At 41.8% G+C, this 25,930-nt stretch overlaps 1 protein-coding gene across 7 annotated transcripts in view; it reads right to left on the reverse strand.

Moving 5' to 3' along the window:
* LOC130362473 (dihydroxyacetone phosphate acyltransferase-like) overlaps positions 1-25,930 on the reverse strand; it is a 210,237-nt gene that overhangs the window by 144,531 nt on the left and 39,776 nt on the right. For 5 of the 7 annotated variants that reach the window (XR_008891438.1, XM_056567016.1, XM_056567012.1 and 2 more), the window contains exons 2-6: positions 20,374-20,565; positions 18,963-19,139; positions 16,876-17,005; positions 14,634-14,761; positions 7,814-7,889 (exon numbers count right to left, since the gene is read on the reverse strand). Coding sequence is in view for 6 of the 7 variants with exons in the window: in XM_056567012.1 (XP_056422987.1) it covers positions 7,814-7,889; positions 14,634-14,761; positions 16,876-17,005; positions 18,963-19,139; positions 20,374-20,565 (703 nt within the window). In the remaining variant the exon portion in view is untranslated. The remainder of the gene's footprint in view (positions 1-7,813; positions 7,890-14,633; positions 14,762-16,875; positions 17,006-18,962; positions 19,140-20,373; positions 20,566-25,930) is intronic. The other 2 variants (XM_056567017.1, XM_056567013.1) reach the window with 1 other exon arrangement.

Here is a 25,930-nt window from a genome sequence, read left to right on the forward strand (position 1 = left end):
TTGGGGGGGGCTTTTTTTCCTATTCTCCCTTGTGAAAATGAAAAATGTAGGGTAACACCAGCATTTTAGTGAAATGTTTTTTTTTTTTTTTTTTTAATTTTCCAACTTTAATGAAAATTTGTCAAACACCTGTGGGGTGTTAAGGCTCACTAAACCCCTTGTTACATTCCGTGAGGGGTGTAATTTCCAAAATGGGGTCACATGTGGGTATTTATTGTTTTGCGTTTATGTCAGAACCGCTGTAAAATCAGCCACCCCTGTGCAAATCACCAATTTAGACCTCAAATGTACATAGTGCGCTCTCACTTCTGAGCCTTGTTGTGCACCCACAGAGCACTTTACGCCCACAAATGGGGTATTTCGTACTCAGGAGAAATTGCGGTACAATTTTTATTTTATTTTTTCCCCTTGTGAAAATTAAAAGTATGGGGCAACACCAGCATGTTAGTGGATTTTTTTTTTTTTTAACACTAACATGCTGGTGTAGACCCCAACTTTACCTTTTCATAAGGGATAAAAGGAAAAAAAGCCCCCCAAAATTTGTAACACAATTTCTCCTGAGTACGGATATACCCCATATGTGGCCCTAAACTGTTTCCTTGAAATACCACAGGGCTTCGAAGTGAGAGAGCGCCATGCGCATTTAAGGACTAAATTGGGGATTTGAATCCACCACAAAAATACCCTACGGCAGTGTTTGCCAGCTGTTGCAAAACTCCCAGCATGCCTTGACAGTCAGTGGCTGTCCGGCAATACTGTGAGTTGTTGTTTACGGATACAGATATACTTGGTGCGGCATGGGGACTGTGTAGGGGTATGTAGTGTTTTATTTTTTAATTTGTGTAGTGGTGCGGCATAGTATGTTTTTAATATTTTTACATTTCTGAGGAGGGTGGATGGGTTGTTGCAGGATAGTTGGAGTGCAGCTATTTAGTGCCAGGCAGGCCAGTCAGGGTGTCACCCGATGCGGCATCACCAGATGCCGACAATAATAAAAATATAGTGTGTGTGTTTTTCACATTTTTAGGTAGTACTACTACTCCCAGCATGGAACACACTGTTCCATGATGGAAGAAGTACCTGTACTAATAGACAGATCGCCTGTTGCGATCCTTCTGTATAATTTATAGGTGCGGCCATTCGCTCTTCTATGGTCCCCTGCACTGCCGTATATATACACCTATTCATATTTCCCGCAGAGAGTTGTGATTGGCCAGATGGTTCCAGCCAATCACAGCTCTCTGTGGAAAATATGACTAGGTGTATATATACGGCAGGGCAGGGGACCATAGGAGAGCGGCCGCATCTATACATTATACTGGAGGATCACAGCGGGTGTCAGTAGTGATACCCGCTGTGATGTGTTCTTAACTACAAGTACTACTACTCCCAACATGGAGCACACTCTGCTCCATGCTGCGAGCTGTAGTACCTGCATTAATAGACCGATCGCAAAAGGTGTAAGAAGTTAGGTGCGATCTGTCTATTAATGCAGGTACTACAGCTCCCAGAATGGAGCAGAGTGTGCTCCATGATGGGAGTAGTAGTACCTGCATTTAAGGACAGATCACCGCAAGTGTCACTCCTGACACCCGCTGTGATCGTCCTATCTATTGCAGAGATGGAGCGGCTGTATACAGCTCTCCCCATCTCTGCTCTGTACTCCGGCCAGTGATGCGAGAGCTGTGATTGGCTGCAACCATCCGGCAAATAACCACTCTGGGTGGGAAATATGAATCAGCAATGTTCTATTCACATCATTGGCCGGAGTACAAAGCAGAGATGGGGAGTGATGTATACAGCCGCTCCGCATCTCTGCTATATTATGGGCGATCACATCGGGTGTCAGTAGTGACTCCCGGGGCAATATGTCTATTAGTACAGGTACTACTACTCCCATCATGGAACAGTGTGTTCCATTCTGGGAGTAGTAGTACTACCTAAAAAATGTAAAATGAATAAATAAATAAATAAAAATAGAGAAAAAAAGTTACACACACACACACTTTTTATTATTTATAAAAATTTAGTTTTACATCCATACCGCATTTTAAAAAAATTTTTTTTTTGATACCCAACTATTTTTGCACCAAAAACGCCAAAAGGGGCCAAAAAAGGCAAATTCCACACAAAGGTAAAAACGCAAGAAAAAACGCCAAAATGCAGGGAAAAACAGTGGCAATTTTCCTGGTGATTTTTCTGGCGTTTTTAAGCCAAATAAATCGCAGGGCAAAAACCTCAGTGAAATTCTAGCCTAAATGTTTATTTCTACAAACATAAAGGGAATCATTTTAGTTTTCTGGTAGACAAAAGTTGTAGATTTTTGTGTTAGCCCAATTTTGCTACATTTTCACTTGGTGCTGCTCACAGCACTTTATGGTCAAGTGGCATGGTCAATGCTTAGTGGTTACTAGCATGCTTTAGGTAAGCTATTTTGCAATCACAAAATGAATGTACAAAAATACAGCTATTAACCCTTTTGATGTTCAGGGTTTTAGCATACGATTATTAGTTACCACCAGATAATAGGGAGAAAGCACTCTGCTTTGATGGCACAGGACTTCCACAATGAACTAAAAAATGACAATCTAGGAACCTTTGAGAATTAAAGTATATTAGTACATTGATTTATTACTCCGCTGGAAAACATTTTTTTAAATCAATTGGTGCCAGAAAGTTAAACAGACTTGGGGCCCCCTGCGATCTCTCTGTACAGGGGCCAGGCTCTCCGGCCAGATAGCGAGTGTCGACCCCCTGCGATCTCTCTGTACGGGGGCCAGGCTCTCCGGCCAGATAGCGGGTGTCGACTCCCGCACGAAGCAGCGGCTGACACGCCCCCTCAATACATCGCTATGGCAGAGCCGGAGATTGCCGAAGGCAGCACTCCGGCTCTGCCATAGAGTTGTATTGAGGGTGCGTGTCGGCCGCCGCTTCGTGCGCGGGCTGTCGGGGCCCCGTACAGGAGATCGCGGGGGGCCCCAGCGGTCGGACCCCCTGCGATCTGCAACTTATCCCCTATCCTTAGGATAGGGGATAAGTTGTTCACCACTTGTTCACTACTGGACTACTCCTTTAATCCTTCATGTACTTAGCTGCTGTATACTACAGAGGAAGTTCTTTTCTTTTTGAATTTCTTTTCGGTCTGACCACAGTGCTCTCTGCTGACACCTCTGTCCATGTCAGCAACTGTCCAGGGCAGGAGGTTTGCTATGGGGATTTGCTTCTACTCTGGACAGTTCCTGACATGGACAGAGGTGTCAGCAAAGAGCACTGTGGTCAGACAGAAAATAAATTCAAAAAGAAAAGAACTTCCTGTGGAGCATACAACAACTGATACTGGAAGGATTAAGATTTTTAAATAGACGTAATTTACAACTCTGACTTTCCGGCACCAGTTGATTTAAAAAAAAAATAGTTTTCCAGCGGAGTACCCACTTAAGGTGTCAAAACAATATGTACAACATTTCTGTGGTCAGAAAAAACCTTCATCCCTTTGGTGCAACATACCATACATTTACCATGCTTGCGCTATGCTATAAAAAAACAAACAAAAAAAAAAAAAACACTTTCTTCGCTTACAGTGAATTCTATTATGGGAAGAAAGAACTGCTCGGGCGGTGATCGGAATGGGATGCCTGCTAAAATCGTTCAGCAGGCTTAAAGGGGTACTCCGGTGAAATTATTATATTTTTTTTTAAATCAACTGGTGCCAGAAAGTTAAACAGATTTATTAATTACTTCAATTTAAAAATCTTAATCCTTCCAGTACTTATCAGCTGCTGTATGTTCCACAGGAAGTTTACTTTTTTTTTCTGTCTGACCACAGTGCTCTCTGCTGACACCTCTGTCTGTCTCAGGAACTGTCAAGAGCAGGAGCAAATCCCCGTAGCAAACCTATCCTGCTCTTGACAGTTCCTGAGACAGACAGAGGCGTCAACAGAGAGCACTGTGGTCAGACAGAAAAGAAAGTTAAAAAAGAAAAGAACTTCCACTTCCACTGATAATTACTGGAAGAGTTTAGATTTTTAAATAGAAGTAATTTACAAATCAATTTAACTTTCTAGCACCGGTTCATTTAAAAAAAAAAAAAAAAGTTTTTCACCGGAGTACCCCTTTAACAGGAGAATGCCTAGGAGGTCCTGAGACCCCCCCATAACGGCAATCGTTCTGATTTAGTGCTTTTTTCGCTCTTTGAATGAGAGCTTTTCCAGTCCAATCGGGTCTCCGGTGGACCGGAAAAATACAGTGATTGCTGCTGTCCGCACCAATCACTGTCAAGTGTAGGAGTGAGGTGGCAGCGGTGACAACGCCTCCTACAGCTGCTATTGGTTGGTTGGGATCAACCGACTGATGGCAGCTGGGGCCTGGGGATTTGAAGTCCCATTCCCCAGCTCTGCTAGTCGAAGCAGAGCGGGGGAACATGTGCACCGCCGCCGCTGTTGATCTCAAGGTCCCAAGATCAGCAGTGGCGAGATCAGTGGTGACAGTGGAGGAGCAGTCAGTCCTCCAGATGATGCAGAACTACAACTCCCAGCATGCCTGGACAGTCTGGGCCAGCTGGAAGTTGTAGTTTTGCAACATCTGGAGGGGCACAGTTTGGAGACCCCTACACTGCGGTCTCAAAACTGTGCCCCTCCAGAAGTTGAAAAACTACAACTTTCAGCATGCCCAGACAGCCCAGACATGATGGGACTTGTAGTTCTGCAACATCTGGCCAAAATGAGCTTCATCCTTAAGGGGTTAAAAAGGTCCCATATGTAGAAAAATTGGTCCCTAAAATTACAACAAAAATAATAAAAAAAACACAGTGAAAAAAAAGTGGACTTTTAACAGTCAAGATGTAAGTACAACAGTAGGGGAGAGAATGATGTGCCCACTCTTATAGCTAAAGCCCCCTGCTTTTTGAAAGACCCATCTCCTTAGCAGGCTGGCCTCAACCATGGTCACATTCCTTACTTAATTTTAAGTGCGCAGGATAAAACAACAAAGCGCGGAAGGGGGCAAAGGGTTATTTACAGTCAGGCAGGGACAGGATAGCTAAAATATTGGTATTGATACTGGTGGCCAAGACTGCAAGATTAGATAAGTTCCAACCAGTTCCCGACCACAGCTACCCCACAAATCCAGTGCAAATCAGACAAAAACGTGATACTAGATAAATACACTAAAATCAGAATGAATGTGCTAGTGACCTCAAAAATGGTGGGACCAGCACAATCAGGGATGTGGAATTCCTATCGCACAACGCCCGTGACAGGTAGTTCCGGGCACCGGGAAGGTGAATTTTTCAGGTCCTTAGGCCTTCTTTGGGCAAGTAGGGCCGGACCTGAAAGCCCCTGACAAGCACAGCGGCACTCAGAGGGATGTATGGAGCGGGCCCCGGACTCGTGCCCGCTCCATACTCTGCAGCCTGTTTTCAGTAGCTGGGGGCCGCCGCTAATAGCCAGCATGTGGCGATCGCCGCAACTGGCTATTAACCCTTTAGATCACCTCTGTCAAAGTTGATGTCAAATGCTCCATGGTGGGCTAGTGAGGTGGATCACCCTCCCCCCCTGCAGCACGATCGCGGAGGGGGCAATCCACTATAGAGGTAGCCGGAGAGCTTACCTCTGTTCCCTGGTGTCCATGGCTCTGTCATTGATAGATCCTGGCTGGTCTAGGCTCTATCAATGGATCACAGAGCACACCGATCAATGGAGTTCAGTAGAACTCTATTGATCTGCATGAGGAATCTAATGATTCCTCCTAAAAGTCCCCTAAAGGACTAATAAAAGTGTAAAAAAAAATAATAATAATGTTTTAATAAAAGTTTAAAAGACACACATTAACCCCTTCCATATTAAAAGTTCAAATCACCCTCTTTTCCTATATAAAACATGGAATGAAACAAGACTTCAGGGAGAAACCAGGATTTTCGGCGCTGACCAAAGAGAAGGTATCGGAGCCCAGGTAAAGGAAGGAGGTTTATTAGCAACGCGTTTCACCGCGCTTGCGCGGCTTCATCAGGCTTAATACACGGCAGTTGTACCAGGGTTATATACCCCCACGGGATTAACCCATGAAGTGCATAATTAAAATATATTCCAAAACAACAATATAAAATGTATAAATAACAATGAGCATACATATACATTTATAACACTCAGCACTGATCTTAATGAAATATTATATAAATTACAACTATAAAATTAAGAGGACGTATATAAAGGTAAAAAATTAAAAACAAAATAGCCGCATGGTGTGAATTTGATGGAAGATAAGAACAAGAACAAGGTTCCCATCGGGCGTAACCAATTTAACCAAATGATTGGTAGAAAGAGTTGCCTGATTCATACCAAGAACATCAAATAAAGGAAGCACATTTTTATAGAAACTTTGCGAAAAAACACACTGTCAGAACAGGTTCCAAAATAGGAGAAAAGTATTCAAATAAAAAATTAATGAAAAAAATATATTGGTGAGAATATGAATAGTCTAAATGACGAATAGAACAAAATCAACGAGTATTTTCAATTGTCTCATTCAAACCGTGCGGAAATAAAGTTACCAACTTATGAATCCAAAAACTCTCACGGTTAATTAGACGTTGGAATCTATTGGAAATACCCTTTGGAACCGATTCCAAAATAATCAAATTTAAAGACTCTATGCAACTATTGTGTTTTAATGAAAAATGTTTAGAAATGCTGTGTAGCATATAATCATGTCTGATATTCCATCTGTGGCGATTCATACGTGCCCGAACTGTTTGTACAGTGCGGCCCACGTATTGTAAACCGCACTGACAAGACAGTAAATATATGGCAAAATTAGTGTCGCAGGTAAGATTACCTTTGACTTTGTATTCTTTATGTGTATACGCTGATTTGAATACAGTAGTAGATTTAATTAAATCACAGCACATGCAGCGAGACCGGCCGCATGGAGAGCTGATGGCAACCGTCTGAACTGTGTCTATAACTATAGGTTTCAATTTACCAGGAGCAATAAGATTTTGTAAATTACGAGATCTTCTAAATGTAATATTAGGAGTAGTAGGAAGAAAGCTTTTGAGAATTGGATCATTACACAAAATGGGCCAATGTTTGGATAATATTTTTTTTATGTTAGTAGCTTCGTTATTGAAATTAGTAATAAAATTATATTTGTGATTAAATGTTTTCAAGAGTGACATATTATTTATGGACGGTGACTTAGGTGTGACCAATTCTAATTGTGTTTTTCCTTTTACTTTTTTATAGGCATCGGAGAGCAATTTTTAAATGTCACCTTGTATGACCCACAAGTTGCTCTAATTTAGTTTTAGAATGAATGAAAGAAAAGTTTTAATAGCATGTTACAAAGAGCCAGGTCAAAGAGCCAAAGAGTTTGTTACATTTATTTAGGTCACGTACTTGTACACGCAAAGCAAAGTCCCAATTTTCATATAAATTACTCTCATTAGTGCTTGTGCAAATGGCTTCTTATAAGTATTTAGTCACAGAGGAGGAGACAAAGCCACTTTCAGTCACCTTGGCTGTGCCTTTTTCTTTCCCAGCAAGGCTTTACCGTCATCTCTAAGTGCAGAGAATATCATCCAAAACCTGGAACTCAGGGATGCAATCCAAACTTAGTTGGAAAGGGAGAGGGTGTAGTGGATTTAATTTAAGAAGAAGCACCTCCTCATGCGCACAAGGACATCACCCCCGACACACTGTGAGGTACTGGGGCAGTGTGGAGGCCAAATCCACCTAATTGAGCACATTTAGTGTTTAGCTGTAGAAACCTTATACCAAAATAAATAAATATTCTATCTATAGTCATCCATACATACCAAGCCTTGGGTGTATCGTCTTGCCTGTTCTGCTCCTCTGACCTTCAATGAAAAACTCTAGTGGCGCATATCCATTCTGCAAATAAAAGCATGTATTGTACTGCATAAATGCTGTTTCAAATTGCTAGATATGTTACCTTACTTATTTTACTTAAAATAAGATATCACAAATAAAACAACATAATCAACATTTTTGGTGTTTGTGCTCCGGACACCCTCTTTTCACAAATACACACACACACACACACACACACACACCCATTGCATTTGGAAAGTATTTAGACTCTGTAGGAATGGTATTGGGCAGGTGATTAGAAATGCCTGCATTCCTCCAGACATAAACCTTGGAACTGAGGCCAAAACGTTCAATTTTGATGTGATCAAATCAGAGAAACCAGTGTCCCTTATCTTACCAATGCCCTTCTCCCCTGATAACCTAGATTGGTGGGGTAGCCAGCTCTAGGAAAAGTCCTGGTTGTTCTAAACCTCTTTCACTGTGTTCTTGGTAACTTCGCATTGTCAGCTGTGAGACCTTATATAGACAGGAGTGTGTCTTTCCAAACCATGTCCAATCAACTTAATTTACCCAACGTGACTCCAATAAAAAGGTGTAGGAACATCTCAAAGGTGATCAATAGAAATGGGAGGTTCAAGTCTGCAACATTACAAACTGTGAAAATAATAAAAGGGTCTAAAGACTCTCCAAATGCATTGTATAAATGCTATGTATATGTTTTTACTATATACTGTATGTTTTTACTATACTATGTGCATAGGTGTGCATATACACAATGGGGAAGATTTATCAAAACCTGTCCAGAGGAAAAGCCCATAGCAACCAATCAGATTGCTTCTTTCATTTTTTGAAAAGCCTCTGAAAAATGAAAAAAGCAATCTGATTGGTTGTTATTTGCAACTCAGCAACTTTTCCTCTGGACAGGTTTTGCTAAATCTCCCCCAATATGCTTACGTTACGCTGGATACACTTCTGCTCTGATATGTCTGCCCACCTTTTGCTCGTAATAGCGAAGGGTCTATGAATATCTATGAAGTGGGCAGGCATAAGAGGACGGAGGCAGGGAAGCTCTGTATACCAGCCCCTGACTCCATTGCACAGGGGATATAAGCAATGGTGAATCTAAAATGTCTAGATCTCTGGAATTGGACCACCGATTGGGGTGAGCTATGCCGTTTTTTAATCAGGTTTACCTGCACTATAACCCTGTTTGTTGAGTTTAGTGAACACGGTGTCCGTTTCCCTTTAATCCTTTTTATGACTGAGTATTACAGGTAGGGATGTCCCGATACCGATACAAGAATTGGTATCGGGACCAACACCTGACATTTGCACGAGTACTAGTACTCGTGCAAATGTTACCGATACCTTTACCAATACTTTTTACGTATAATGAAAGAGCCACGGCCACTCTGAGCTACTCTCTACCTTTTTAAGAGAGCAGATCCTGGGGCTGGGAGCGTGCCACCACACAGACACGTCTCCTACGTCCCTGCCCCCGGAGCTCAGGGGAGTAAGAAGGATCGCCGGTCCTCATCAAGTCCGTGGCTGCCTACCTGCTGCCTAAGGTGCGTCCAGTTCACAGTCGTTCCATAAACATTTAAGAAGCAGCACAGGTGCGCAGCCATCCGGATTCCCCAGAGGACGATGCCGGTCGTTTTTAAACTGGAAACGAGCGCCAATAATAAGAGTGCTCGTTTGCTGTTCATAGGCACTGTTAGACACTTCACATCATTACTGTGGTAGAAGTTCCAGCTCAGCTGAAGCAGAGAAGCTGGCAGCCGGGACTTTATATACCTCCTTGCACACCATCCCCCCGCAGCCCTTGTACTCTCTGGCGCACCGCAGGCAGCTTTAGTATATTATGCTGTAGGGCCTGCAGGATCACAGGGAGCTGCCGCGGAAAGTGCTGGCTGGATCTGAAGCCGGAAGAGCACGCTGCGAGGCTCCAGGTACCACTACCCCCACATATCTATATGCATATGGCCTCCCTCTATATGGAAATGCTGCTATACATTATTAGTTCCCTCTCCTCTGCCCCCCAGCACCCGCTCAGCAGTGTCTGGCAGAGTCACATACACCCTGCCAGCACCCCCACAGCACTCTCTCCTGTGTGCACCCTCAAGTCACCCTCCCGTGTGCACCCCCACGTCACCCTTCCCTGTGTGCACCCTCATGTCATCCTCCATCTGTCTCCTCCTCCACGTCACCCTCCATCTGTCTGCACCCCTACACCACCCTCCATCCATCTGCACCCCCGTCACCCTCCCCTTTTTGCACCCTCATGTCCCCCTTCCCACATTGTCAGAACCCCAACCTTTGTGTGTAGGATACTTTACAGAGACACTGAAGATAATGTCGGAAAATAAAAAAGAGTGACACTAAGGGGTGAGGGGCGGAGCAAGGGGGTGGCAAAAATTAGGTTTTGGGGTGCTAAAAATCCTTGCACCAGCCCTGCACCCAGACTGTTTCCTGAACTGTTACAGTACAGGGTTAATATTGTTGCAATAGGTATCAGTAATTGGTATGGGTGAGTACTTGAATAAAAGTATCGGTACTCCTACTCGATCTTATAAAGATGGTATTGGGACATCCCTAATTACAGGCATTTTCTTTTTCTTCCCCTCCTTGAATCATCCCCATTAACTTTTTCCATCCCATGTATATAATCTTTATTTATTACCTTTTTAAATGGTCACCCTTATGCAAAAATGTATTTTATTTTGTGTTGTTACATGCAATGTATATCCCCCTACACTGCTATCCTGCATTGTTTATTATGTCTGTTTAGATTTTTCGATGTCTTTTTCTTTTATTTATATATTACAGGTGTGTTCTTGATCCATGTATATATTTTAATATTGCCTTCCCCTCCTTGGTTGAACTTGATGGACATTTTTTCAACTGAACTAACTATGTAACTATTACACCATTAGTTATAATTATTTACTAGGGGTGTGGCTTATTTTAGTGTCAAAAATATATATTTATTTATTAAACAAAAAGAATAAAGTACATCAGCAATAAGATCAAATGTATAAGGCATACATACAGGTGTACGTACATACAAAAACAGAACAATAACCATAAACCTGAACAAGGAGGGAAGAGAAGAGGGAGGGAGGGGAAGCACGAGGAAAGGAGTATCAGCACTTAAGCGCTAAAAGAACTCGCTCTAAGAGCAATAAATAAGAGAAGCATCTGGGCAAAATGTTAATAATAAAGAACGATTATAAAGATAAGTAATAGGAAAAATCCGGGGCATGGGGAGAGGACATCCAGGCTTCTTCCCAAGTAGACATTCGGTAGGTGACAAGGTCAGTTGCCTCCCTGTGACTGACAAAATAAGATCCAGGATGTCCCGCCAAAAAGAGACAATCAGTGGACAAGTCCACCATATGTGAAGCATGGATCCGGTCTTAGAGCAGCCGTGGAAGCAGAGAAGAGACACCACTGGGAAGATAGCATGAAGGAGTGTTGGGACATAATATGTTCTATGCAAGATTTTAAGGGCCGTCTCCACAAGGGAGACCTGCCTAATACCTTTACTAAATTGAACACAGCAATCATTACATTCAGGGAAGGTCATGGTCACCTGGAAGTCCTCCTCCCATTGTGCCATAAATCTTAATTTATTATCTCTGGGGGATTGATTAAGTACAGAGTAAATAATAGATAATGAGCCTGGTCGAACCGAGGTGTATATAGCCATGGCCCCAAAAATAGTAGTGTCAACCAAAGTGGAAATGTGGGGTAAAGAAGCCAGAAAAGAAAAGATTTGTGTGAGTCTGTAGTTTTCAGTGGGTGGGGGGGCTTGGTGTAATCTAGTCATAAAAGTGTCCTTAGTGATTATCTTTTTCCTCACTAAGTAATGGTGGATATGCGTAACTTTATTGTCAATCCACCAGTAAAAAGTGGAGGGATGCAATCCGTGGGGGAAAGAGGGATTACGGAAAATAGGCATAGCGGGAGAAACAGAAAAACAGAAACGCACAGAGTGCCAGAACAGTAGAGCATAATGGGTAAGTAAGGAAGAAGGAGGAAGATATGAAAGGAATGGGCCCGACATTCTCATGAGAGAGCAAAGAGTATATGGAGACAATAAAAAATTTTTTAGAATAAGTCATCTAGAGAGGAGGTAGCGTTACAGAGAAGAAGTTGTGCCAGCCAGCACGCTCTATAATAGTTCATGAAGTTGGGAACAGAAAGACACCCAACAGCCTTATGATAATACATGATGGACTGTGGGATCCTGGGGTACAGGCCACGCCCAATAAAACTAAAAGCATAAGCCTGAATTGCCTCTATATCTGCCAATCGAACCGGAATGGGGAGTGTGCGAAAAAAGTTAAGTAAGCGAGGTAAGATCACAATCTTGACAGAATGTAGACAACCTAACCAGGAAATATGAGGCAAATTCCATCTAGCGAGATCTTTCCTAATAGCTTTGAATAGAAGGGGATAATTCAATTTATAAAGAGAAGAAAGGTGCGTAGAAAGAGAGATGCCAAGGTAAGGTAAATAAGAAGTAGAGGGACAGAGAACGAAGTTCATATTAATCAAATCTTCTACAGAGGGCCCAAAAAGCCCATGGCCCGCAGGACTCAAAAAAGATAGGTCCAGGATATCGAAAGCTTTCTCGATATTAAGACCCAGTAAGGTCAGAGGAGTGGACCACATTCAATACCTTTCAAATATTATCAGGTGCCTGTCGGCCTAATATGGATCCCACTTGATCATTACGGATCAATCCTGGGAGAAGCACATTCAATCTCCGAGCAAGAAGAGATGTAAAGAGTTTTGTATCCAGATTGATGAAGGAGATGTGATGATAGTTAGAAGGGAGTAGTGGATCTTTATTGGGCTTGGGGATGACTAAAATAAAGGCAGTATGAATCTCAGGGGGCATGGGAGAACCAGACAGCAATTTTTTTACAGAAAGAGGTGATATAGGGAATAAGAGTAGAACTGAATTTCTTATAGTAAAGTGCAGAAAGGCCATCAGGGCCTGGTGCCTTACCAACGTTCAAATCGGAGATAGCTTGGTCTACCTCTTCAGCAGATATAGGAAGATTAAGAGAATCCTTGGCTTCAGAAGGAAGAGTAGGGAGGGAAACAGAAGCGAGGAAAGCATCAATAGTAGAAGGAGAAGTAGGGTAAGAACGTTCCTTATAGAGAGAAGAGTAAAAAGAATGAAAAACATCATATATACGGGCCATATTGGAGGTGGGCACCCCAGGTTTAATCTATATACTATGAACCCTATTGAGTCTCTGTCGCTGACGTAACATAGAGGCAAGTAGTCTGTCAGGTTTATTTGCCCATTTAGAATATGTTGCCTGCTCCACCTTAAAGCCTTCTCCGTATTGTCCGTCAAGATGGCATCTAATTGTAGTCTAGTACGTCTAATAGCATGATAAAAATATGGTTGTGGGTTCTGCTAGTGAGCTGTAAACAACCTAGCCAGTTTGTGTTCTAATGTCGTTTGGGCCCTGGTCCTTTTCCTTTTTCAACCCGAAGCTAGAGCAATAAGCTTGCCCCTTATAAAAGCCTTGTGACACACCCTATATTAGTTGTAGGAGAGGAATTAGTAGAAAAATATGAAGAGAGGGCTGACACTGTTTGAGAGCGAAAATGTGGGTGACAGAGAAGAGACTAATTGAGCATCCAGGAATATGGCGTGCAGCAGCAAAATCAAAGTGTGGGTGTGGCTTATTTTAAACAGCTGTTTTAGCACAAATTAAGCCTTTTAGATAGGGTTATTATTATATACAGTTCTATTATTGTCTTATACTGATAAACTGACACTCTCATAGAAATGTGTTGCTTATTATTCACCACAAGCTCTAGACCTACTTTAAAGGGAACATGTCACTAGGTGTGTTTAGGACAATAAACCACCAGCATGTTTTATTGCAGTTGGAATTTAGTATCCAAAAACTACCTATATGAATTCCATTAATTCATACAATTTTAGATTAATTTTATGGGAGATCACTTTAGGACTACCCAATGGCATTGAGGGATATGCACATTGCACAGATTAAGCAGAGGAAAATACACCTCTCTTAACTACACATACACTGTCCACAACTTTATCAGCACAATATGTATATAGCTGCAGAATATACGTCAGAGAGTCCACTCCAGTAAAATAAATGTTAGCGGAATGAACAGACTTCACAGTTTGGGGACACTTAACCCCAGCTGTATAAAGACATAAGGCTGTGTTCACACTATCTAATCTCCACCTAGAAGTATTCCAGGCTGAGACTCAAAGGGTGGCCGGTGCTAAGATCGCAAGGACATTACCGCTCCCCACTGACTGTAATGTATTCCGCAGGACATTTTCTTGGTTTGGTGGAGGAATTTCTGAGGTGGAAAACTCTGCTACTAAAAATTCAGCAATGTGCATTGTGCAGAAGAATCCCATTGACAGTGGGAATTCAAAGTGAAATTCTGTAGTTTGAACCCAGCCTATCTTTCTTATAGAGGTCAGTGAGTCATCTCTAGACTACAGTTTTCTAATGTCCATAAAATTTGTAGCAAATCTATCAAATAATGTATGCAGAGCAGCACAGTAGCTCAGACAAGTAGGCTGTAGCATATCAAAAATGCCATTGTGGATCTGATATAGCTGTTGTTATTGTCTCCAATACAATTTATAGAGTTTTGCACACCAATGTTTTGAACACTTACCCACATTAGTGAATTTACAAAATAGCAATGATAGATTTTAGAGCATAACTAGGCAAAAGATTAATGAACAGATGTTAAATGTAAAGCACCGTGATAAACACTAACCCGAAGCATTGTCTTCACATACTCTGAAAATACGGCCCAGTAAAGTTTCTCCCCATGGAATGTGCGTTTTATGAAGAAGGCTCCAGACATGCGGAGAAATGGTCCAACAAATTTCATACGACCAAGGTCTACACCATAAATAAGAGCAGATAAAATATCTGAGAAAATCTGAGAATCTTTAGGCAAAGGGGACATGCAAAGGGGACATGCTATAGCATAGCATTGATCAGTATATGCAATAAAAAGATTGCATGGTATTTTGCAGGGGCTAAAAAATAATAATAAAGTGTTTAAAAAAAAGTTAATAAAAGTGAATTAACCTTTTCCTAATAAAAGTCTGAATCCCTCCCTTTTGCTATTTTTTAATAAAATGAAATAAAAAATAAAAATAATCATATGTGGTACAACTGTGTGCGTAAATGTCCAAACTATAAAAATATAAGGGTAGCTGAACAGCACGGTCGATGACGTACACGTAAAAAAATGCCAAAGTCCAAAATTGTGCATTTTTGGTCACTTCATAGCCATAGACCATAAAATAAAAAGATGCGATCAAAAAGTCCCATCAAAAAAAAAAAAAAGTACCGATAATAACCAGGCCATGGCGCAAAAAATCAGCCCTGATATAGTCCCGTATGTGGAAAAAAAAAGTTATAGGGGTCAGAAGATGACAATTTTAAACATACTAATTTTGGTCCATGTAGCTATATTTTTTTTTAAAGTAGTAAAATAAAACCTACATAAATTGGGTGTCTTTGTAACCATATGAACCTACAGAATAAAGATAAGGTTTTACCGAAAAGTGGACTGCGTAGAAACGGAAGTCCCCAAATGTTACCAAATGGCGTGTTTTTTTTATTTCACCCCAAAAATACGTTTTTGTTTGTTTCGCCGCAGATTATGTTATAAAATAAGTGATGTCATTACAAAGTAAAATTAGTGATGGAAAAAACAAGCCCTTATATGGGTCTGTAGGTGCAAAATTAAAAGCGTTATGATTTTTAGAAGGGGAGGAGAAAAAAACTAAAGTGCAAAAACGAAAATTGGCCTGGTCCTTAAAGGGGTACTATGCTGCACACATCAAAAGGATAGGGGATAAGATGTTAGATCGCGAGGGTCCCGCCGCTGGGGACCCCCACGATCTCTGGGCTGGCACCACTGTCATTCGGGCAAGAAGCAAACTCTGCTCCGTGCCCGATGACTGGCGATGCAGGCCGCCACGCCCCCTCCATTCAATTCTATGAGAGAAGGCGTGACGTCTCTGTACTAGACATGAATGGAGAGGGCATGGTGTGAGGTGACGAACTAAGAAGCTGCAAGTTTCTCTGTTTCGGATACCGCACCTGCCGGTCCGGAGATCACAGGGGTCCCCAGTGGCAGGACCCCAGCAATCTAACATCTTATCCCCTATCCTTTGGCTTGGTCCTTAGGGGGTTAATGGTTCTTACTCTGAGTGGGTGACTGTTACTAGTCGTGTACCACAGGGGTCAGTTTTGGGTCCTATTCTTTTTAATATATTTATTAATGACCTTGTAGAGGGATTGTATAGTAAAGTAGCAATCTTTCCAGATGATACTAAGCTCGGTAAAGTGGTTAACACAATAGAGGGCAGTGCACTGTCACAGATGGATCTGGATAGGCTGGAGATTTGGGCTGAGAGGTCGCAAATAAGGTTCAACATTGATAAATGTAAGGTTATGTACATGGGGAGGAAAAATCATGGCTGGGATTATGTATTAAATGGGAAAACACTGGGAACAACTGACATGGAAAAGGACTTAGGAGTCTTAGTTAACAGAGAATTTGAAAAAATGTATAGGTGATCCAGGGATTTATTCTGATGCCCTATTTGGAGCCTGGAAGGAATTTCTACCCCTAGAATAAGTGTTTTTTGCCTTCCTCTGGATCACCTCAGCAGGGACTCAATAGGGATATAGGTTGAACTTGATGGACTCTGGTCTTTTTTTAACCTTATGAACTATAAACTATGAACCTGTGGGCCACAAATTGAAATCCATGCCAGATATAATTTCATCTACAATTTACATTAATTTACTGTGTAAATAATAGTAAATCTGTTGGGCTGTGAGAGGTTAAAAAGTCACAACATTATTTTGCATAGGAGGGGTAGGAACAAACAAGATTTTCAACTTCTGGCACACATACCATGATAAATTCCCCTTTTGAATGTTTAAATACATCACGTTGCTGACAAAAAATATTCAGATATCAGTTACTGTACCTTCACCCGCAGCAATCACTGGAATGGCCAAGTCATAAGTAAACATAATGTATGATATTAACAAGAAATCAATATAGCTCCGATGACTTGGTAGCAACACAACTGGATGCTCTTGAATAGCTTTTGCCAACTGCAAAACACAAAATATAAATAAATTAATAGATTAATAAATGACATCCATCAAGGCTTTAAAGGGGTATTCCAGGATTTTTTTATTTGACTATGCTACAGGGGCTGTAAAGTTAGTGTTCTTGATAATATAGTGTCTGTACCTGTGTGTGATGGTTTTCTCAGAATTCTTCTGTGATTTTCACCCCAATATTTATTTTTAACCACATACAAAATGACTGATGTCTCAGATTTTTCCCAGGTTGCAATGCATCCGAGACCTGACTCACTAGTCAGCTGATGACAGGGAGCCTGTCTGCTTAAATGGGTGGAGGGATCGCTTGGTGTGACAGAGATCAATCTGCAACTAATGGAACAGCTGTAGGCACCCTGATTGAAAACCACAGGTCTTTTGAATGGATGCAGCTCATTTATGTTTCAATGGGTGGGGTGGCTGATATGTGGGAGGGAGGAAAATGGAATTATGGGATTTGTAGTCAAAAAAAGAAAACTGAAACAGGAAATACCAGTTCACAAAAAGATAGCCACAGCATTATGGTAATCTCACAACATAGCCATTTAGCCCCAAGACAAGTGCAGATTTTTCCTAATCATGTCCATTACAGTCTGGCAGGTACGTACTAAAATCACCTTATGGTGGATAACCCCTTTAAGAAAGAAGGCCCTTAAAGCGTAACTCCGATGTTGATCCGGCAGCATGATACCTTTCTAAAAGTCCCTGCAACTTCCTAACCCGAGACTAAAGCGATCTCCATACATATTTGCCAGAAGTCCCACAGACTTGAATGGGAATTTTAACTAATCAATATCCTGATTTCTTTAGCAGCAGGCAAGTATTAGGCTACAAAGTTGCCAGGAGATGTAAACAGGTATAATGCCAACGAAAAAACTTTGGAGTTACGCTTTAAAGCATGCACATATGCCTTACTAGGGAATATGGGCATCATATAGAGGCTCTCTCTATAACAGCAGCTCCTGTCCTGGAGGACTAGATCTGTCCACGCATTACCTGGGCAACTGTTTATTTGAATGCAGAGGACATTAAATGGAAACCCCTTTCTGTATGGGATATTTCCAACATTACATTGTATTGTTATAGGTTACTAGCTGAGTACCCGGCGTTGCCCGGTTTTTCCTTCCTAAACCTTGTTGGGGAGGAAAATCAACAAAGGAGGAAGCTTTTGACTTCATATCCCGTCCTCATATATTGTTGTCATATCCCAACCCCATATCCCGACCTCATATCCCGACCTCCTATCCAGACCCGTAATATGTGTACCAGGTATTAAAATATCTCCAGCCGTTTTAAAGTTATGCAGTAACATATATTTCCCATTGACTTGTATGGGACTTTAAACAAAAACCCCGACCCTGGCAAATGGGGGTGAGTAAGGGCTAAATTACCTATCCTATTTTTGTTGTTGACATAAGTAACGTGTGCCAAGCTTCATATTAATATCTTTAGCCGTTTGGATGTGATGCTGGAACATACACACACACATACAGCTTCTAGCTTCAAAAATTCCATACAAACTTTCAACGCCTTTTTCACCCCCTTAAGTGTTGAATATCGAAAAATCCTTTCTTATTGGTCTTCTATGTCTTAAAAACAACTCCTGTGAAAAAATGCAGCTTTCTAAGTCCAAGGGTTTAGGCTGGGCGTTGATGAGGCAGTGAGTCAGGCTCTCTCTTTTTATATATATAGATTGAGTGTACAGGAAACAAGAAACAGGACCTCTAGTTTCAGGAATTGCCGACTCTCTGACATCAAATGGAGAATAACCAGGAATTCATTTATAAGTCCATGAAAGGACCATTTAATGAAAAAAAATAGATGACGCATTTCGAGGGAAACCCCTCTTCGGTCTCAGAACAAGCCCACATACATAAAAATCCAGCTCAACTGCAACATAGCATCACAAATTTTACTTCTGAATGTTAATCTGTGAATCACTTACTTGCTGTATGCCTTCTGGGTTGACAAACACTTTCTGGTAAAGATTTTTGAAGATTTTACTCAAGCTGAGGGCAAATAGCCTAATGGCTCCCAGCTTTAAGTTATGACCCATTTCATCAAGTATCTGAGCAGCTTGTTTTTGAAGGACATCAAATGGTTCACCAGACTCCACACTTATCTATAGACCACAGCATCCGGGACATGAAAAGAGAAAATATGTGAATGATAATGATTGTGTAATCTGCAGAGCAGTATGAACCTTACTAAATAAAGGGGTACCCCAGCCTAAAACATTTATTACCTATCTCAACTAGTATGACGTTTCACAAATGTGGTCAGGCTGCACTTTCTTCCACTAATGACTTCACTGATAAAGACCGGGCCATGAAAATGGCATGTAAGGGTACGGTCCCATGTACCGCTTACACAACGCATTTCACACTGCGCAAAATCATCTGCAGCAGCAGAAAATACACTGCGTATTCTCATGCTGGCGCATTTCCGAGCGGTCCTAGCATTGGCATATTCTGTCAGTGACAGCTGTCTGCAGAAAGTTTCCCAACAGTCATTCTGTACATTCTGTGAACATGGCCTAAAGGAGTATGCCAGCGGAAACCTTATTTTTTTTTTTTAAATGCCTAAACACACACAAAAAAGCCTGTACTTAACTCCCTTGGTCCCTTGTAGCCTCAGTTATCACTGGTCCCAGTCTCTGAAACGCTCCACCTACTAGTGCTGGGGGTCAATAAATCCTACTTCAGCGAGTAATTAGCTGAGCAGCATTGTGACAAACTGACCCCCCAAGGACTAGTAAGTGGAGTGCGGCAGAGACTGGGAGCAGCGATACTGCAGGATCTTGCTAGGTGGGTGATAAAGCTACCCAGCTACTACAGCCTATAGGACAAGTGTCAAGAGCTGGAGTAAAGGACAACAAGCTTCTGGGAGCCTTTAAAGAAATATATACCTTAGCTAACCCTGCTCTAGCCACAGCTAAGCTTGATCCTTTTGATGTATAAGAACTGTGCCTCCATCTTGGATGTTTATTGCTGAACTACAGTAAACTGAACGTGTATTGTTTTAACTTACAACTATGTCTGACTTTCTCATAACACATGACGTACAAAGCAAATGCACTGAAGGAACTACAGATTTCAGCCTTTTTCAGGTCTCATAGATGGCAATGCATTTCCATGCAGACTTGGAAGAAATAAATGACATGTCCATTCTTTCTGCAAACTCTGGAACCGGGATTTCCGCCAGTGTGCACAGTGCAGCAGAATCCCATTGCTGTCCGTGAGGAATTCCTCTACAGAATTCCGCACAGAAATTTCATCATGTGAACATAGCCTTAGATGACTTTTATGAACCTTAAAAACCAACAAGTTCTAGAAAATCAGATTTAAGCTGCCCACCTGTCTTATGACGTGCTGCAGGTTGTCAGAATTCAGAACAGCGGCTTTAAGGGCACTTGGTGTGCATGGAGTAAGATTCTTATAAATAACTGGTGTAAAACTCTTTAGGGCAGATCGGACATCACTTGACATGCGCCGCTCTTCCAGTAAATCTTCAAATACCTCTCTTGTGTTGCCTTTTATTTCCTTCTGCTGAAAACAATACAGATGATGACCATTAGTTAAAAACAAAACAATATAATAATCTAAATGTAAACAAAGACTTGGCCATTATCCCCTATTCTGGGCATGTAATGGTTGTGGACACAGCAATGGAAGTCAAAGGCAGATCACTCTAACTCTTGAGTATCTCCTCAGATAATCTCTACCTCCATAACCCATCTATTGGCCACTGCAATGTAAAAGGACAACAAAGAATAAAACATGTTCACTGATAAAGGTGGCTCTAGTTAAAGGGGTTCTCCCTTCTTTATACTGTTTTTTGTTATTATGTTTGTGTGTTATGTGTGTATAAGTATGTGTTTTTTTATGTGTGTTGTGATTATGTATATATGTATTTTCTTACCTTTTGTGAAGATCCAGAAGCTGGCCCCTTTTTCTTCCAGTGGCTTGCTGTGTACCTCGGCCTCCGCCATGTTGTGTTCGGTAAGTGGAATGTCGGGGGGTGTGTTCTTGCTTCTGTCCTTCCTATCTTCTGAAGTCCGAGGCAAATCTTTTCTTCCTGTTTCTTCCGTGGCTCAGCGACGAATCTGCGGCCTCTTCCGGCGCATGCGCATTTTTTTTTTACCAATAGTTTTTTTTGTCTAATTGACAAACTGTCTGCGCATGCGCGAGTACGCCAGTGCTACGCTAACAGCGTAGCGTACGTTAGGTCTAATAGCGTAGCTTCACGCAAGCGCAGACAGTTTGTCAATTAGACAGAAAAAACTTTATTGGTAAAAAAAAAAAAAAAAACTACCTGCGCATGCGCCGGAAGAGGCCGCAGATTCGTCGAGCCACGGAAGAAACAGGAAGAAAAGATTCGCCTCGGACGTCAGAAGATAGGAAGGGCAGAAGCAAGAACACACCAACCGACATCCCACTTACCGAACACAACATGGCGGAGGCCGAGGTTACACAGCAAGGCGCTGGAAGAAAAAGGGGCCAGCTTCCGGATCTTCACAAAAGGTAAGAAAATACATATAAACATAATCACAACACACATAAAAAAACACATACTTATACACAAATAACACACAAACATAATAACAAAAAACAGTATAAACAAGGGAGAACCGCTTAAGGACGGAGGGTTTTTCAGTTTTTGCATTTTCGGTTTTTCCTCATCACCTTCTAAAAATAATAACACTTTCAATTTTGCACCTAAAAATCCATATGATGGCTTATTTTTTGCGCCACCAATTCTACTTTGTAATGAGATTGGTCATTTTACCTAAAAATCTACAGCAAAACAGAAAAAAAAATCATTGTGCGACAAAATGGAAGAAAAAACACCATTTTGTAAATTTTGGGGGCTTCCGTTTCTACGTAGTACATTTGCAACTGTAGTTTTGCAACATCTGGAGGTCCACAGGTTGAAGACAACTGACCTAGGCAATGCCCGGGCTGCAAATATTAAAAAGCAAACTTTAACTTACCTCTGTCCTCCGTTCCCCCGTTTCTAAGGAACCGGCCTCACTGTTCTCCGCTGCTCTTGCTGCTTCCTGGTGTTGGGACGTCTCAGAGCCTTCAGCCTATCACCGGCCGAGCGTCATCGGCCGAGGCAGGACATCGCTGCGGCCGTTGATAGGCTGAAGGCTCCGTGGCGTTCACATCCCCAGGAAGCAGCAAGAGCAGCGGAGAACAGTGAGGCCGGTTCCTTAGCAACGGGGGAATGGAGGACGAAGGTAAGTTAAAGTTTGCTTTTCAATATTTGCAGCCCGGGCACAGGAGTACAGCGCAGCGGCTAATAATTATTTGGCAGGGGGGGGGGGGGAGGGACCCCCCGATGCGGGGTGCAGCGCTGGGCTGATAAACCCGGGCACAGGAGAACAGCGTAGCAGCTGATAATTATTTGGCAGGGGGGGGGGGAGAGAAGCAGCGCTCGCGGGTGACATACGATTAGTCCCCCGATGTGGAGTGCAGCCCTGTCTACCCTGAAAATAAGCTCTAGTGTATTTTTTGTGACTAAAATTAATATAAGACCCGGTCTTATTTTCAGAGAAACACGGTATATATTTTGTGTATGGAACACTTGATGAATGCAATAAGGAACAATCTGGACATTAATGATGCTCCCTTGTGGTGCTAGAACACAGTCTTCCTGCCTTATTCTCTAGAATTAAGGAGTATGAGAGCTTAGTAATTATAAAATTAATGTATCTAAGCGTGTCGCCCTTAATATGGAATTGCCCCAATTGGTAATAGATTGCTTACATGCCAAATTCTCTTTTTCATGGTATCAAATGGCAAAAAATGTAGACGGCACTCGCCAAGGTCGTTGCTTCAAATTTTTTATTTTCTTAAATGTTCATGGACGTTGCAAACAGGAGTGCGGTGTCAAGGACCTCAAAGTGGAGGTAACAGCTGTGTCATAGTTCTGTTCTTCTACAGGTCTGTAGAAGTACTGAAGTACAACACAGCTGTTACCTCCAAACTGAGGTCCACGGCATCTCCGCCATATCTGCCTGACACCGCACTCCTCTTTGCAACGTCCATGAACATTTAAGAAAATAAAAGGGTTGAAGCAACGACCTTGGTGAGTGCCATCTACATTTCTTGCCATTCGATATTTGGAACTATCTACCGTTCTTCAGACAGAGCACCTGTACAGTCAGTTTGCTTCACTTTCCACACCTGTGTTTACTCAAGTTCCGTGACCATAGCAGTGCCGGTTTCTGTGTCTTGTCACTAATATACCTCTTTTTCATGGGACCTGAAGTCTATCAAGTATTTGGGTGTCAGAGTTCCTTCCAATCTTGATGACATTTACATGTTAAACTACCCTCCCCTACTGCGAGCTATCCGTATGGATCTCCTTAAGTGGGAGAAAAAGGACTTTTCTGGGATAGAAAATCGCATTAATATTCTTAAGATGAACATACTTCGTAGACTTCTATACCTGCTTTCCTGCCTCACAATTTTTTCACTTCTCTTAACTCTGTCTCTCTTATTATCTGTCTTCCATACTTGCGAGACTATTGGAAGGTTTTCATGCAACCGCTGCTAAACTTTGGGTTTCTCTAGAATTTATGACCTTTTACGGCCTTACCCTGGTTACCATTAGCGGCTCTCCCAACCTTGGCTTCAGATTGCCCCCGGTTTCTTATTCCTTGCGTTCAGTCTGCTGCACATACTAAGCTAAATTTCTGCTCATCCCCAAGAATGGTCCTTTATCACCGTTATTTGCTAATAAATTGTTCCCAACAGGGATGGGGGTTACTTCATTCTTAGGGTATTCTGCTATAAATCCCTTAGTTGCACATATGGTAATGTCGAGAGACTCTCTTAAACCACTCTCGGACTTACAATCCTCTAGCTCACATGCACTTAGGCACATTCTTGAATAAGCTCAACTGTGACATTTTATAGCTTCTAAGGGGCCTACTCTCTCTCTGTCTAGGGAGTTGACTGACTTTGAGGCGCTATGTGCTGCTGACAGTCCTCCCGGCAAGCCTATCTCGGTGATAAATATTTTTCTAATTGACTTCCCTATTGAGCATCCCCTGACGTTCATATCAGGATGGGAAAAATAATTGGATTGTGTGTTTTCCTCTGAGGATTGGAGTCTTTTTTTAAGTCATAAAATGTCGCTCTCTGGAAGTATTCAGGAAACACACTATAAGATCTCATCGAAATCGTAAAGAATACCTTATCTGCTTCATAAGATATACCAATATACCTCTGCACAGTGTTGGCATTGTAATGGGGACATTGGTACTATGGTTCACATATGGTGGCCATGCCCGTTCAGCCATTTTGGATGCAGGTTTTGGATTTAATTTGCACCATTACTGGGAAAACCCAGTAAATGATAAATGATCCCACCCCCTGCTTTTATCTATGATTCCAGGTGATGTCTCTCGCTTAACTAAATCATTATTTTGCTTTTTATTATTGGCCGCTAGAACTGTCATTGGCTATGGAAAGCCTGTAGACCCCCGACAGTCACTGAGTGGTTTGCTGAGATCCATAGGATACACAGGATGAAAGAAATATTAGTGCTTAATACACCCCGTGCTGAAAAACACAATGCGCTTTGGCTCCCTTCGGAGGAATTCGCTAATTCCGCTCAATATTCCTCTATATACCTATCTTCTGCAGCCGGACAATCTTCTAATTCTTCGTTACATTCTAATAATCAGCTGATGGGGGTGTGGTTGGTCTTAGGGGGTTCAATTTGTTCTGTTCCACCTTAGATTGCTGCTGTCCCAGGTCCAGTCCTGTTGTATTTTATTCTACTGTCAGACTAACATCTGCGCTCCGGCCAGACACGCTGGCCATGAGCGCTCTCGTCATGTCCCCACTGCCGGCGGGGCTGGGATTCGCATCGCGGGAAGCAAAGTGGTTACATCTGTACCCTGGATAGAAGGAAAAAATTACCTTTAACCAGGCGCTCCGGAGTCCAAAGTGATCTCACAGCCAAGTCATGGATGTGAATATAGGTTCGAGCTTTATTGGTTCAACAAAAAACAACGCGTTTCGGGGTTAACATACCCCTTCTTCAGGTTGACAGATTAGTACAGTGTAGTTGAACAGAGGGCTTTTTATACACACAGTAATGAAAAACAAAATGGTGGCAGGGTCACAAGGTCAGAGTGGTAAATGCAGCGATATCAATATGGAGTACAAAAAATTGAAATTGGGTACTTTAATTCCCTATTGTAGTTATTACTTGTGCATGGAGATAGAAGTAATGCATATTACTGGAGAAAGAAGAAACTTTAATTAATGTGTTAGAGACAAGTTTTGCTTCTTAATCCGGTTCACAAAACGAAAGTAGGCTTGATGCGCACTCTGCATCAACATTGCAGTGCGCTCCACGGCATGTAAACAAGAGCCGCATGTGTCCGCTCCGTTTATAAACAGAGTGGAGCCGCGTGTCTCCGCTCTGTTTACCAACAGAGCGGAGACGCGGCGTGTAGATTGCCAGGGACGCGTCGCTAAGGAGCGGGTCGCTGGAGATGTTATATTACAGGGCAAGTGCACGGCTTAGCACTGCTCTGTGCGTATGTATAGAGAAGCAGCATAACGGTTTATCCTAACAGGGAACAATTAGTAGATACCGGTAGTTAAATGGAGGTACAGAATTAGTCTAAAAAGTGTATAAATACATGAGGATAAAATTAATGAATCAGAAACACATAATACTGGCAATAGTGATAATTATATGGGCATGGTAAAATATGGGGAATCTAATAAATGAAAATAAAAAAATAAAAATAACATATACAACTTAAATAAAGGATGCATGTAAATATGATCATATTGTTATAAAAATGAATGTAAGGAGCGTAATCCACATAAATTTGGATGTATGAATAAAAATTGAAGTGTTGATAAAAAATGAATATGGCTG

Source organism: Hyla sarda, chromosome 3 (genome assembly GCF_029499605.1).
Source record: "Hyla sarda isolate aHylSar1 chromosome 3, aHylSar1.hap1, whole genome shotgun sequence".
Lineage (NCBI taxonomy): Eukaryota > Metazoa > Chordata > Amphibia > Anura > Hylidae > Hyla > Hyla sarda.